General features: G+C 40.5%; 1 protein-coding gene across 2 annotated transcripts in view; it reads right to left on the bottom strand.

Annotated features, from left to right (window-relative positions):
• Positions 1-5,677: 5,677 nt before the first annotated feature.
• The window catches only part of xpo1b (exportin 1 (CRM1 homolog, yeast) b), a 32,575-nt gene continuing 23,072 nt past the window's right edge, over positions 5,678-15,180 (bottom strand). For both annotated transcript variants that reach the window (XM_017476032.3, XM_047157851.2), the window contains 10 exons: positions 14,612-14,775; positions 14,309-14,443; positions 13,754-13,937; positions 13,329-13,435; positions 12,137-12,331; positions 10,759-10,927; positions 10,426-10,560; positions 9,707-9,866; positions 9,112-9,208; positions 5,678-7,851 (listed from right to left, as the gene is read on the bottom strand). In XM_017476032.3, the coding sequence (XP_017331521.1) occupies positions 7,705-7,851; positions 9,112-9,208; positions 9,707-9,866; positions 10,426-10,560; positions 10,759-10,927; positions 12,137-12,331; positions 13,329-13,435; positions 13,754-13,937; positions 14,309-14,443; positions 14,612-14,775 (1,493 nt within the window). In that variant the 3' untranslated portion in view covers positions 5,678-7,704. The remainder of the gene's footprint in view (positions 7,852-9,111; positions 9,209-9,706; positions 9,867-10,425; positions 10,561-10,758; positions 10,928-12,136; positions 12,332-13,328; positions 13,436-13,753; positions 13,938-14,308; positions 14,444-14,611; positions 14,776-15,180) is intronic.

The following is a 15,180-nucleotide window of genomic DNA, read 5'->3' as shown; positions in this document are numbered from 1 at the left end:
CAGTGATAAAGTCCTTTGTTGATTTGGTCAAGCCCAGGCCATGACACTACCACCATCATGTTTCACAGATGAGCTTGTATATTCTGGATCATGATCAGATCCTTTCTTCCTCCACACTTTGGTCTTTCCATCACTTTGGTACAGGTTAATCTTGGTTCCCGAACATTTGTGGCTCATCTCTGCATTTTTTTTTGTGCAAATTCCAATCTTGCTTTCCGATTCTTACTGCTGATAAGTGGTTTGTGTCTTGTGGTATGGTGGAGTGTGATACCTTCACCCCTGCTCTGGAGGTTGTTGGTGGTGTCACTGACTGTGGTTTTTGGGTTTTTCTTCAAAGCTCTGACAATGTTTCTCTCATCAGCTGTTGTTGTTTTCCTTGGCCGACCCATTCAGTGTCTGTTGCTCAGTACATCAGTGGTTTCTTTCTTTTTCAGGACATTGTTGTATTGATTATGCCCAGTGTTTGTGCAACGCCTCTGATTGATTTTCATTCTTTTCTCAGCTACAAAATGGCTTGCTTTTCTCCCATAGACAGCTCTCTGATCTTCATCTAGGCTTATCCGTTTTAACAACAAATGCAGTCTTCAGAGGTGTAACTGAAGGCTAAAGCCAAGAGTAGATGTTCAGAGCTATTTATTGTTTAAACAATCAATCTAACAGGAAACACCTGTCAGTCACATTTTTATTCTACTCTCTCTCTCTCTCTCTCTGTCGAGCTACACATGTTACTCCTGAGATACCAGTGATCCTGACCCCTTCTGCTTCATCCTGATGCACTACTTCTGGTTGAAGTTCTCATCAACTGGAAGTTACATGCTGCTGCTGAGGATGGCCCCACATGGTGCAGCCTAAAGATCATTTAGATTACTGAGGATGGTAACACTTAAAAACCATAGAGATGGCTTTGGACCTCAATTCATATGAACAGTTATGCTATGACAGCTTTAGGACTGCAATTGCCCCAAACAGTTTTGCACTCAAGTCTCCATCAGTGAACAGTGGAGAAGTTCAACAAAACAGACTTCATGGAAAAACTGTAATGAATTTCCTGGTTGCACAGTTGTTCTATTTGACCATGTAGAATTAGCACATTTATAGAAGGGACTTATTTATAATCGCACTATCCGGTGTCACCCAGATGAGGATGCGTTCCCTTTTGAGTCTGGTTCCGCTCAAGGTTTCTTCCACATAGCGTCTCGGGGTGTTTTTTATCCTTGCAACCGTTACAAGCCTATGACTGGCTCCTTAGCGATAAATTCATACATTTTAAATCTAAATCCTGAAAATATATATTTCTGTAAAGTTGCTTTGGGACAATGTCCATAGTTAAAAGCGCTATACAAATAAAATTGAATTGAATGAATGTGTTCTGATATTTTTGCTCACCTACAAATCGGGTGGTCTGGTACAAAATGTGCTATGTTCTATCTCGTTTAACACATCTACATATAAATAGCAGGAAATAAAAGCTGAAATTCTAAACTATCTTCTCATATTGATCTCAAACCCAAATGTCTTCGGTCTATAGACAGAAAAATAGAATTAGCCTTGTCGTTCTAATAGTTTTGGAGGGGATTACAGGTGAAATCACAAAATGTGAGTGAACAGAAGTGAATGGAGATGAAAATGATTCCTGGGCTGCATGAATTTGTTGTAATGATGGACAATGAAGATTCGTATAGCAGTCACTGGTAACAAGTGCGAGTTAGATAAAGAATGAAAAGTGAGAAGGAGGAAAATAAGTGAGCGATAGTTATATGGAGAAACAAGAGTAAGAGAGAGAGAGAGGGAGAAAAGGAAAAGGAAGAAAGAGTGTAGTTTAATGAATGTAAGAGTTATAGAGGGAGAAAAATGGGGAAGAGAGAGAGAGAGAGGTGAGGCTGCTGTCATCTCCAGCTGTCTCTGGGTAAATGGTGCACATTCCTCACCTCCATGTGTATCTATGCATGCACAATGAAGTTAACACAAATCCTGAACTCTACACAAGGTGCTTCAACAACCCTGGACGGGGTGCCAATACATCGCAGGGCACAATCACATACACATTCACAAACCCGTTCATACACTACGGACACTTTGGACATGCCAATCAAGCTACCATGCGTGTCTTTGGACTAAGGGAGGAAACCGGAGTACCCAGAGGAAACCCCCGCAGCACGGGGAGAACATGCAAACTCCGCACACACACACACGGCAGCAACGGGAATCAAACCAACTCTGGAGGTGTGATGCGAACGTGCTAACCACTACGCCACCGTGCTTCCATAAAACTCTACAGAATATATATAATACAGAACATGCTGTAAGGAGTCATCTACCTTAGCCAGATTTTTAAACAGGTCTAGGTCTTACCATCACCATGTATAAAACATTATATATCAACTGGAGGTCAATACACAGCACATCTGAAATGTATTTCAGTGACACAGCAACGTCCGCCTCCTCCAGCAGATGGTGATATGAATGTATTCTTCCAGCACAAGTAAGTAGAAATCAGTGTTGCCAGATTGTTACATTTCTAATTATGTAGACATGATGTGACAATCATCCAGTGTGTATTCCCGCCTCAGGCAGAGTATTCCAGAGCCACTGAGATCTTGACCTGGATAAAGTGCTTATTGCAGATGAATGAATGAATGAATGAATCGTATAACGGCTGTAACTTTGTTATTAATAAAAGTTGTAAGGACAAGGATGAGGGCAGAGTGATAAAAGTACAAACACTGTTCTACTTGTTATAGGTATACATGCAGTCACTCCAACCCTGTTGTCATGAAGGGACAACTAGGGGGGATTTTCACACCCATTGAGGTCCAAGGGATCCAGTGGCTTAGTGGTTAGCACGTTCGCCTCACACCTCCAGGGTTGGGGGTTTGATTGGGTGCACTTCACAAGCTAACGACAAAATTCATTTGGCCAGGTCGGAACCACTGAATAAAGATATATGGGGACAAAAAGTATATAAACTCATGTATTAACACGTGTGTGATGCAAAAACTCTCATTTTTTTGAAAGAACGTTCTACCACAGTGCTGTGGAATTCACAATTCTTATTAGTCAGGGGTTGATTCATTTCCTATAAGAGCAGCTTGGACAGTAGATCTAACTGCAGGATAAATCACAGGTTTATGTTAATGCACTTGTTCTAATACGTTATTGTTTCTACAGTAACAGCTCATCAATAAGGGTTCTACATAATCTAAGATGGATAATAATTAGATTAAAATAATACGATTAGGAAAAAAGGCCAGTCGCTGGTTTGGTGAAGGAAACATTTATTTATTATCGTTTAAGGAGAGACGGAGACTCCGGAGTCCATTCCGGGCTCTCAGTAACATGATAAGCTGTTTTTTTTTTTTTTTGGGGGGGGGGGGGGGGGGGGGGGGCTTAACTTCAAGACAGAGAGAGAGAAAAAGAGAGTCTGGTGAGAAAACGACTGTTTATAGCTGATATAACGGAAGAAACAACGTGGACTAACGTGATTTGAGGATATTTCACAGCATTGAATGTAACCATAACCGGATAAAAATTAGAAACGTGTCATCGTTAGCAATCAGTTCTGCGGTATCAAATGAAGAAACCGCTTTTGGACTTTGGAGCAACTCTGTTTCATTTTTGGCAGTATCACACCACCCCATAATTGATTCTTTTTCAACAACAGCACATTCCCAAGTGTGAGCATTTTAAAGATCAATTCTGCAGTCGTATTGCTATACAATCAGAAATAAAGACAGATGGTCCAGAACATGCTAAACATGCAATGCGCATTGCTAAACAGTAAAAATACACAAGTGTTAAGTGGCCTAGAGTTTCTCTGTGTGTATATATATATATATATATTCAGGCCTCGTCACCCTGTAAATAGTGGAAATGTGACACTAAACTGGAATCTGAGTATCACATCTGAGTGAAAGTGGGTCGGGAGGAAAGCAGGGTTCCACAGCTGCAGGGTGGCTTCTCACACATTTCAACACGAGCTTAATGAAAATGAGTTATGATCAAAAGTAGCGCAGGTCATCGCTACTGGATAAGATCCAGGGTGAAGCGGACAAGTCACCACTCACTTGCTCACTCTTCCCTAAACTGAGAAACTGTAACGTCCACCGCGAACCTGAGAACATCTAGGAATTTTCTCTTTCCAAATGACCTTCTAATGAGAACATTAATAACTCGAAAACAAGTCGAACATCATCGATATTAGACCTAAAAGTGTTCTGTCGGCGGAAATTTCTGGAATCAAAATTTAAAATGATGTAAGAATTCATTTTCAGTGAGAGTTGTTCGAATGCACCAACAGTTCATGTCTGTGTGGATGCTGTGTGAGATTCTCCTGGCCCATAACCAACACCAGTTCCACTGCAAATCAAGAAATCATTCCTATTCTGGAAATTTCTACTTTTAACTTTCCAAGAGCTCATAGGGTGAGTAATGATTCTAGAAAGCTTCTAGTTGTTTAGGGTGAACGTGCTGAAACAGAGATACCTGAACCCTCGCGTAAAGCTAGTTTTTATTTATACTGTGGATAATCCGGCAGCACAATGTGATCACTGTTCATGTTATGTCATCGGAAATGGATACTCACAATAGCAGCGACAAGTATGAGCAGGTGTGTGGCTTCTCAAATGCACTTGCAACCCCATAAATCATGCAGGTTCGTAAATCAGCAGGACCAAGAGTGCTTGGCATCAAATCTTTACAAATCCAAAATAAGGAATACACTTTCTTTATAGCATGCTGTTCCTAAATGGGGTATTACTCTATGGGTGTAGTACTACCAGATCAATCAATCAATCAATCAATAAATAAACAAACCCACTTAAGGTATTTCTGAATGTAGAAAGCTTCATTTTAATACTTCGGTCTTATTTTCATTATACTGCATGCCTACTGGGTGGTAGTACGATGGCAGTGTTGCTTCACAGCTCCAGGGTCCACGGCTCGATCCTGAGCTCGGGTTACCACCCTTGTGGAGTTTCAGCACGTGTTCTCTCCGTGTCCGTATGGGTTTCCTCTGGATTCTCCATTTTCCTCTCACCTTCCAAAAATAAATGCAAGCATGTGGACTAGCAACATTAAATTACTCACAAATACTCAGGATACTCATAAATCCAGTTGGGGCAGGGTTGCCAGGGTTAATGTTTTTATATATATATTTTTTTTCAAATGCCAAAACAGGGATAGTGTTGGTCAAGATGTCATTTTAAAGGAAATAATTGGTATTAAATAAAATTAATTTCTGTAATCATATGCTAAGGCAAGCAAATGGAACATGTAAGAGCAGGTATGTACAAGATCATTTCTATTTTAAGACGTATTGCAAAGATTGGGATAGAGACGGGGATTATCAGGTGGATATCAGGTAATTCAGCAGAAAGGCATGCGCACTACAGTGAACTTTCCTACAACAAAGGCTGAGGTAATACTGAGGAAATAGGAAAAAAAAAAATTTCCAGTCAAGTCTTTTAGATGGAACAGGAATTTTATACTGAGACCTGGCAACCCTGCTTTGGTGTTTATTTATTTATTTAGTTAGTTATTGAGTTTAAGGTAAACATTCCTACGTTAAAAGCATCTGCCTATGATTTATGTTCCAGGTTTATTACACACACCCTCCTAACATCGTCCCACGTCCGCAACTCAGCACCATCACGAACAAAAGCAAGTCCAGAGAACATGGTTATAAAATTCTTTTCACTTTAATCAACTCAAAAAAACAAAAAAAACAAAAACAAAAAAACAAGAAAGTTTCACATCAAACATAACACTTAAAGAAGGGGATGTCTCCACTACTGACAATCAGAAACGTTATCTTCCTACTCAGAATGTCAGCATTTTTATTTATACTGAAGTTTAAAAATAACAACAAATTGAAAATGAAGAAAAAGAAATGTAAACCGTGTTTTCTTTAAATTCTTTATTTGCTCTACGTAGTGACTTGAAGCACTACAGCATAGTAAACAAAGTAAATTAGTACAAAACAAACAAACAAAAACAAAACAAAAAAACCCTCCATAACTGTCTCTGAATGAGTTAACATGAGAGCAGGTATAAAGACGCAGCCTACAATAAACCCATAAATATTTCAACCACTTTCGTTTTTTTTTTTTCTTTTTTCTTTTAAACTTCGATTTAATGAAAGCTCGCAAAAGGAGCCACTGTCCTCATTGAGGAAAACAAAAAACCCTGATGTCGGCTAAGCGACAGCACACCCACACACAACTGCGCGCACACGATCACACACACAATCCAAAAAAAAAAACAAAAAAAAAAAAAACACAACAACAACAACAAAAAAAACCCTAACAGGAAGAAACATCCAAGTGTTCCCATGGTAATAAAGCTGCTATTCGATAGTGACGATGCGTCCGTTATAATATAAAGCCACTGGACAGCGAGGATGCTAACCAGGTAGAACAGAGATCGAGCAGCGTCCAACAGACCTTCATCGCTTGGTTTCGGATTCATTCATGAATTTCAACATTCACATCTGCAGGCTGCGAGCAGCGCAGAACCTCACAGCTTGTTCCTTTTTTTTTTTTTTCCTCCACTTCACTCACACACACACACACACACACACACACACACACACACACACACACACACACACACACACACACACACACAGAGTGATGAGGAATCTTAAGGTAAAGTCTAAACAGGTGATCCTGTCCTAACCGTTAACATTAAGGCTGAACCTTTTAGTCTGACTTGGATGGCATGATCTCTTTACAGGAAGTGATCACTAACCGCTATCCAGGTTTATGCAGAAAACATGATCCGATTTTTTTTATACTCGCAGTCCGATAAAAATAATCTTCATCTACGATCGATCTACCGAACTGGAGGATTCGGCTTGCAATTAATTATTATTATTATTTTTTTTTTTGCAGAAAAGTAATAATGCTTTTTTTTTTTTTGGTTGTTGTTCGACTAAAAGAAAACCGCTAAACCGAAAAAGTTCCACACGTCCACTGTTTTATCGTGTCTTCCTTCAGCACTATATAAAACCTTTGTTTAGACGGTCTAGCATGCGAGGCAAAGAATTGATCTCCAAAATCTGAGATTCCTCATCACTGCGTTCACACGTGGCTTACTGCAAGACAAAAAAACAAAAAACAAAAAACAAAAAAAAAAAAAAAAAAAAAAAAAAAACTGCACTCCCAACTTTATATATAATATATAAACTAATACATGATGTGTAAGCTGAAGAGAGAGAGGAGGGGGCGAGAGAGAGAGAAAGGCGAGAGAACGAGTTAAAACGTGTAGCTTTGAGGAAAATCTCCATGCAGCGTTGAGGTTAACTGACCAATCATAAACTCGAGTTAATTATGTAGGAGGTATTACACAAAACAAAGTGTCCATATAAAACGCAGGTTATGTAAAAAGGGCCACTGGGTGACTGGATCATTTTACAGATTGGCATTGATTTGGTCAAAAGACAGCCAAGTGCAGATTTTGTCTCCGTAGTGGAGGAACACACTCTCAGACACACTCAACCCTTACACACACACACACACACACACACACACACAGATCAGTGGCCTCAAAACCAGACAGCCTGGACACTGCTGTCTTTAGCGATGTGTTTAAATGCGTTAAGGCGCCAGCACGCATTGATGCGTGTTTGTGTATGCATGTATATACATTTTTTTACAACACACACACACACACACACACACACACACACACAAACGGTGTGTGTATTCAGTCACACATCTCTTCAGGGATCTCGTGAGGGTTGAGGATTCCAGGGACAGACATCTGCAGCTTGTGCTTCTCCTCCTGGGCCTGGCGCAGAGACGCCTCACGTTCCTCAAGGAACAAATCTGTAGTGTCCTCACCTGCAAACTCCTAGAGGAGAGAAAGAGATGGATAGAAAGAGAACGATTGAGTGAGAGATTCGTTGCTTGCTGAAGATTCCACAAGCTCCAATTACCACCGGGGCGCCGGCTGTCAAACTCGCTGAAAACGTAGCTCTGTATTAGAGGTCGACCGATCGATCGGTTTATCCTGATTAAACCGCACCTATAACCACTCGCTGGAACTAACGGTTATCGGCACAAATCCACACCAATAGTTTTCTCCGGTTGTGGGAGCGGCTGAGAAGTGTCTGCTGTCGTTATACAGTACGAGAGCGGCCTCTAGAGGCGAAATAGAAACCGTCGCTGACAAATCTTCTTGTGTTATTTGAAGTGGTTTTTTGATTCATTTTGGACGTCTCCGTTTTTATTTGTTATTTGGACTGTTAGTTTTTGGTTCAGTTTGACGGTACATCTTTTAGTTACTTTAATATTTATTAATACTTAATATATATTAATATTTATATATAATAATATATAAATACATAATATAATAATTTATTTCATTTAAAAATGTACAGTACGTTTTTCCTGGTTCAGCCAGTACTGTTTATTTTTGTAATAAAGTTCAGCAGTGTTTTACTTTGAGCGTTATGTTTTCATTCAGTACCGATTTTAAAATCTATCGGTTGATTAACTGGTCATCAGGAGGAAGGTACCGCCCAACTGAGTCATCGCTATGGGTAAAATCCTCGATCGGTCCATCTCTACTCCGTACACGTACACAGAAAATAAAATGCTATTAACTGCTGCTAGTGTGAATGGAGGGTGAGTGCGCATTCTACTGAAAACATTTCTAATTAAATATCGCACGTTGCTAAACCTCTGTTGGAGTTTAATAACAAGCTGTCAGAGCCTTAGAGGAATACGCCAGACTTTTCTTTTGGTTCTGTTTTCCAACTTAATTTCAAGCTAAACCATCTACAGTGCATGTGCAAAATACTAAGAAAAGGATGTTGAATAAACAGTTGTGCAAAAACAAGTTTCAATTTATTACAATTATCACGTTTTCCTCAGGCCTTTAGTCAAAACACTTATTCAGAGTGACTTACGTTTCTCCAATTGATACAACTGAGCATTTGATGGTTTAGGGCCTTGCTCAAGGGATTTGAACTCACGACCATCCGATCAGTAATCTAACGTCTTAGCCACTGAGCTACCACTGACCCCAATAACTCTGACTGGATAAAAAGTATGGCTGGACTAGTCCAAGCCCTATTACCAGGTATGGTAACTGTGTAGCCCTACTCACCTTGATCTGCACCAGGAAGTCTCTCAAGTGCTCTTTAAATGCAGGAATGTCCTGGTTCAGACTGAACAACCCCGTCACAAACACCTTCACCTGTGCGCTAAATACACGAATAAAACAAAAAGCTTGAATTCGGGCAGCAGACACCGACCTAGATCAGATTTAGACACCTAACACAGCACATTTTCAAGGGAGTTAGCATTACTATTTACCAAAGCAATTATTACTAGTGTATATGTGTGTATATATATATATTATATAAAATAATTTTAAAAAAGTTATGTAAGATCAATTATAAGATTTAAACACAATTGAGTCGTTCTGATCAGTAATTACATTTCTACAGGAATCTGACAATCGTAATTTTACCTTAGAATAGAGTAAATCGACGATTTGTGGATTTAAAACATGACTTAATTTGTTTGTGGTCTCATGAGATTACCTACTAGACTATAATTAGCCGTATGTTAATCAACACGGAGTTGAATCTATGCCAGGATGTGCTCTTCTAGCTTCCACCTGTGCTGGGCTTATCACAGTTAGCACAATTTCCCTGGAAAAGTAATAAAAACACAGAAAAAGTAAGACACAAACTCACTCCTGCAGATGAGGGAAGGCCGTCTTGAGCAAGTTAGCCACATACTCCTGGATGAAAGCCTGGTTGCTCATGGGGTTTGCAGGGTTCAGGGTCATACTGATCTTACCCTCCTCTACCAAATTAAACATGTAAGCCAGAATAGACGCGTGCATCGTCAGACCTGGAGGATACACACAGACACGGGAGTTAGGCAAAGAGGGAGGAAAGAAGAAGAAAGAAAAAAAAACCCCAATATACAAGCCTTTTTTTTTTTTTAAATAAACACTTCGATGAGGTAAACAAACAGGAAAGCAAACAAAGCACAAACATAATTCTACGAAATAAACAAAAAACAGATGCAATGCTGCAATGGCGGTCCTGTGCGCAATTCTCAAAACAGCCACAAGATGGCGCCATTTATCGGTGGATCTGAGATTTCAAAACCGATATCCGATTATGGAAAAGTGCTGAAATATTGGGAAAAATATCGGTAAATCCGATCTCTAGTATTAAAGTGTGCACGAAAGTGGCAGAAATGGAAAATAAAACCATCTGCGGTGCGCATGTTTCTCTGTTAGACATTGTGTTTTCCTCAAACTCTGAGATTAGTAGCAGTGACTCATAGGGTGTGTGTGTGTGTGTGTGTGTGTGTGTGTGTGTGTGTGTGTGTGTGTGTGTGTATGTGTGTATGTGTGTGTAGCGCACGATTAACTTCAGTGAATCTGCGCTGTATGACTCACCGGCCGTGTGTGATGTGTCCGTAACTACGGAGAAGATGTGTTGCAGTATATCGCAGAAGTACGTCTGGTAGAAGCTCTGAGCTGCTGCTTCCTCCTGGGCCACGTTTTGCAGCAACGTGTAAAGAATCTGCAGACCTGCATACACACACATTAACACACACACCAAGCAAATTTAGACAGAGAAATCAGTACAGACTAGGGCTGGACACGAGCACTCGTAAGTGACGAGACGTTATTACAGGAAATAATCTTCATAGACGCGATGCCAAAAAAAGCCGTTCACGCTAAGCCGTGTAGAGTCGTCTCTGTGTGCACGTGGGTGTATGTTCTCACCAGTGTCAGCTACGTTTCTCATGGTGTGTTTAAAGGCCCAAATGATGGAGTCCAGCACCAGTTTGAACTGCGCAGGGGGAATGGCGAGGAACGCCGGGAAGCAGTGGGAATTCACTGCCTGCAGCAGGTAGAAGAAGTGTGTACGGTGCTCCGGATACTCCTCAAAATCCTGGACAAAAAACCCCCCCCCAAAAAAACCAAGATGCTGTCAGATTTTGAGAAAATGGGTAGAACACCAACACGTTTAGTTCTTCATGTTGATCATCTGTCTGCCTGAAATACCTATAAAATAGGTGAGGAAGGAAGCTACTGAGGAAAAACTATTTCAGACATGAACTTGCCGTGACCTCAACCCTGTTGGGATCAATTTCAAAATCTAATCTGTTTATCCGCAGGTTACAGTGATAACCCCAGATTAAATCCTACAAACATTCAACCACTCCTTTTTTGAGATTTCTCGCTCTTGTTCTCGCGTTAACGAGAATCTCAGACGGACACGGAGACGACGCGCCGCTAGAGACGTCAACAAAATATGAATTTGACTGCTAACAGAACAGCAGCACCGTTACATTTATATCATTTATACAACTGAGCAGGTGAGGGTCAAGGGCCTTGCTCAAGGGCCCAGCAGTGGAAACGTTATTTCTTTTTGTTCCACATCGGATTCCTTGAAACCAAATTGGCAGAAATGGTTTTATCTTTCTTGTCGACCAAAGGCTGTTTTTCTGTCATCTTGTCTCGCGCTGAACTAAAAACGCCACAGCCTGGCGGGGAGCGATGTTTGGCCTTTTAGGGAGGGGCGAAAGTGCACAGCTGTAAAGAAAAATGGCACGCGGTTTTTAAAAAGACAAACGAGAACATTGCGAAACGGAACGTGGAACAATAATTGTTTTATCTCGATTATTTTCTTTTCATTGTCGGAGGCTATGATCAAAATCGAAAACATGATTAATTGCGCAGCCCTAGTTCTAAAATAACCAGAGAGTACCAGGAGTACAAGTGTGCGCTTTGAGGCAAGTGTGAGGATTTTGGTATTAGCCTCATAGCTCCACAGCAAAACCGGGAGTAAACATCAGACACCGATCTAGACAAACATGTCTCGGCTTATTGACTAGCGCTGCATTCTGAAAATTGTGTTCGTTTTTTGCCAAACTATTGCTTCATGTCTTGTAAAGTCTTGCTGTTCAAGTGTTTTTTTTTTTCCTTTTTCCTCAGTATAATTAAATCTTTGATAAGTTTTTCACATGACTGTGTACTGTTTGCTTTTTTGGGGAAAAAAAAAAAAAAAAAAAAAAAAAAGTAAAAAAAAAATCCAATCCAGTGTTACAAAAATCCAGTCCGACATAGGAAGGGCATCTGAACCAAAGCAGGGTCTTACTTTGTTGATCATGTTCAGCGTGCATTCAAACACAGCGTCGAAGATCTGTGGAATCTCGGTTGTAATGTGTCCGCCCAGTTTGTTCACGATGGTCGCCATGGTGCTGAGCACTTCCGGTTCTCTGGCCGCCGGAACGTTCCGCTGGTAATCTATCAGGACGGCGTCCAGCAAAGGTGGAACAAAGTTCTCCCCGACCTGAGAACACACACGCACAGAGGATTAAAGGATGAGCAAAAGAATAAGAGAGAGACAGCATGCGTGTGTGCGCGCGCGTGTGTATGGGGTGACAGATTATCTTAACAGGTTCAGAGCGACTTACACCTGAATTAGGTACAGCTTATCAGAACACACACCTGACACAGATATTAAAAGGTGTGTTGAGCAGAATTGTGCTTATAGAATAGGAGTGTGTAAAGTTTAAGGTGCTAGGGCGCTCTCTGTGTGTGTGTGTGTGTGTGTGTGTGTGTGTGTGTGTGTGTGTGTGTGTGTGTGTGTATGTGTGTGTGTATGTGTGTGTGTGTGTGTGTGTGTGTGTGTGTGTGTGTGTGTATGTGTGTGTGTGTGTGTGTGTGCGCGTGTGTGTGTGCGCGTGTGTGTGTGCGCGTGTGTGTGTGTGTGTGTGCGCGCACACACTCATGCCATTTTTATTTTTTCTCATCGTAGAATAATAATGAAGTCATCAAAACTCTGGAGTAACACAAACGGAACTATGGGAATTATGTTGTGATAAAATAAATAAATAAATCAATCAATCAAAATAATTGAGTATTTTATCATCTTCAAAGTAGACCCTCTGTTCACCTAGAAATTCCCAGAAATGCATTCTTGGCGTTTTTCTCATCCGATTTCTTGAGGAATTTCCCCGAGATGCTTTTTAAACAGTATTAAAAGGAGTTCACACCAACGCCGGACTCTCATCGGCTGCTTTTCGGAAAATATTTTGCTCGAGTCGTCCGTTTAAATAAAGATTTTTCAGTAAATAAAATATTAATTTTCTAATGAAAGAAACGGACACGTCGTCACGATTATATTTTTGTCTACGACACCGATTTCACACGTTTAATCTCACACCTTCAGATCGAAAGATTTTTAAAATTGTGTCTCCAAACTTTTGACTGGGAGTCTGTGTGTGTGTGTGTGTGTGTGTGTGTGTGTGTGTGTGTGTGTGTGTGTGTGTGTGTGTGTGTGTTACCATCTGTGGGTCGTTGGAACGGCTGACCCAGCCTGAGATGAGTTTAAGAGTTTCTCTCTTCACCGTGCGCATGCTTCTGATTAATGGCTGCTTAGTCACCATCTCACCTGCACACACACACACAAATAAATCACACACAAGCAAGATCACAAAAATAAACACAGTACACAGAATTTTTCATATCGCTGCATATAGTATTAATCCTACCAACAAAGCTACTGACAAAACTCACTGCTTATTCAAATTTCATTTTGAAAGACCTCAAAAAAAATAACCAAGTGATCAGTGAAAGTACTTTGTTAAATATCTATGCACTAAACTGAATATTAAATCAATAAAGCACATGTGTGCATACTCTCTCACTCACTCTCTCACACACACACACACACACACACACACACACACACACACACACACTTCCTCACCGTTGGTCTGGATAGCTGCGGAGATGTTCTCACTGAGGCACTTGTAGACGTTGAGCATATCCAGGTAGATGCGTCCCAGCTGAATGACGAAGGGGTGACCCACGGCCTTGCACGCCCTTACGTTGGTCTTCAGGATGCTTCCCAGCTGTTTCACAGTCTCTGGGTCCTTCAGGATATCCACATTCTGAGCAAGAGCAGCAGAGAGAACAATTACTGCTGTAGTATTCCCCACATAGAAGTTTACAAGTACCAGTGACTGAATGCTGTGAGTCAAACAAACATTCTGAATCCCACCACCTGCTGCACTACACACATCGGCCGGCGTGGCGTGCGCTCTACCGCTAGGTACGGCTTTTATCAGTCAGATTAATTCGTTCTTGAAGCATTCGTAGTATATGCATGGTGTTTTGTCAGAATCACTGTAAGTGCTACTGGTACTGAGTAACAGAAGTTTGAACAAACTGAAATGTATATATACGTACACAGCCACACACGTGCATTGTAACATGGTGTCTAGAATATTTGCTGACGTGCGAGGATGCTGAAATCTCTCACCTTGGTGGCCTGTTGGATGATGCTATCCCACACCTGGTTGGGTAGCAGCATGTACTTCTCTATCAGGTGCTCCTGTACAGCCTGGTCCGTCTGAGCACCGATCATGTAACCCACTGCCTCGTAGAACGTATGCACCTACAGGGACAGAATGGGTGAGTGAGCAAAGATAAATAAATAAATAAATAAATAAATAAATAAGGTACCAGATTTCGGGCCATCTTCCTCATATCTAATGTTAGAATTTAGACCTAACGGGATTTTTTTATTTATTTATTTTTTACAAGCTTTTGAGCCGAAACGGACCTGCTGTGGCTGCAGGTCACAGATGATGGTGTTGATATTGTTGAGGATCTCGTCAATGAAGGGCATGACCTCTCCGACCTGCACCTGCACAAAATGCCTCCTGCACTTCTGTGCAATTTTAATGAACGTGTCACACGCCATGTCTTGCACCCCATCGTGGGTTTCTAATGTGAGAAAGAAGAAACGTTTAGCATTTTGACATCAATATTAAAAGGATCATACATAATAAGGATCATAATAATCCATGCATAATTCTTGTTATTATTAATATTACTGAACATATAATAAATATAATATTATAATAGTATATATTTTATCTTCCCAAATCAGTGCGAGTATGCATCATTCTGAACCACGAGTCACTTTTACGGTTTCTTTATACAGGTGCATCTCAAAAAGTGTTAATATTGTGGTAAAGTTCATTTTTTCTCGAAAAGTGGAACTTTCGTGTATTCTAGATTCATTAAACAAAGTGAAATATTTCAAGACTGTTTTTGTTTTAATCTCGATGATTACAGCTCACGGAAATCATATATCCAGTATCTGAAAATATTAGAGTAAAGAATTTA

The sequence above is a fragment of the Ictalurus punctatus genome, chromosome 9 (assembly GCF_001660625.3).
Source record: "Ictalurus punctatus breed USDA103 chromosome 9, Coco_2.0, whole genome shotgun sequence".
In the NCBI taxonomy this organism is placed as follows: domain Eukaryota; kingdom Metazoa; phylum Chordata; class Actinopteri; order Siluriformes; family Ictaluridae; genus Ictalurus; species Ictalurus punctatus.
Note: the sequence above shows the minus strand (reverse complement) of the source record. Positions and strands in the feature narration are given on the sequence as shown.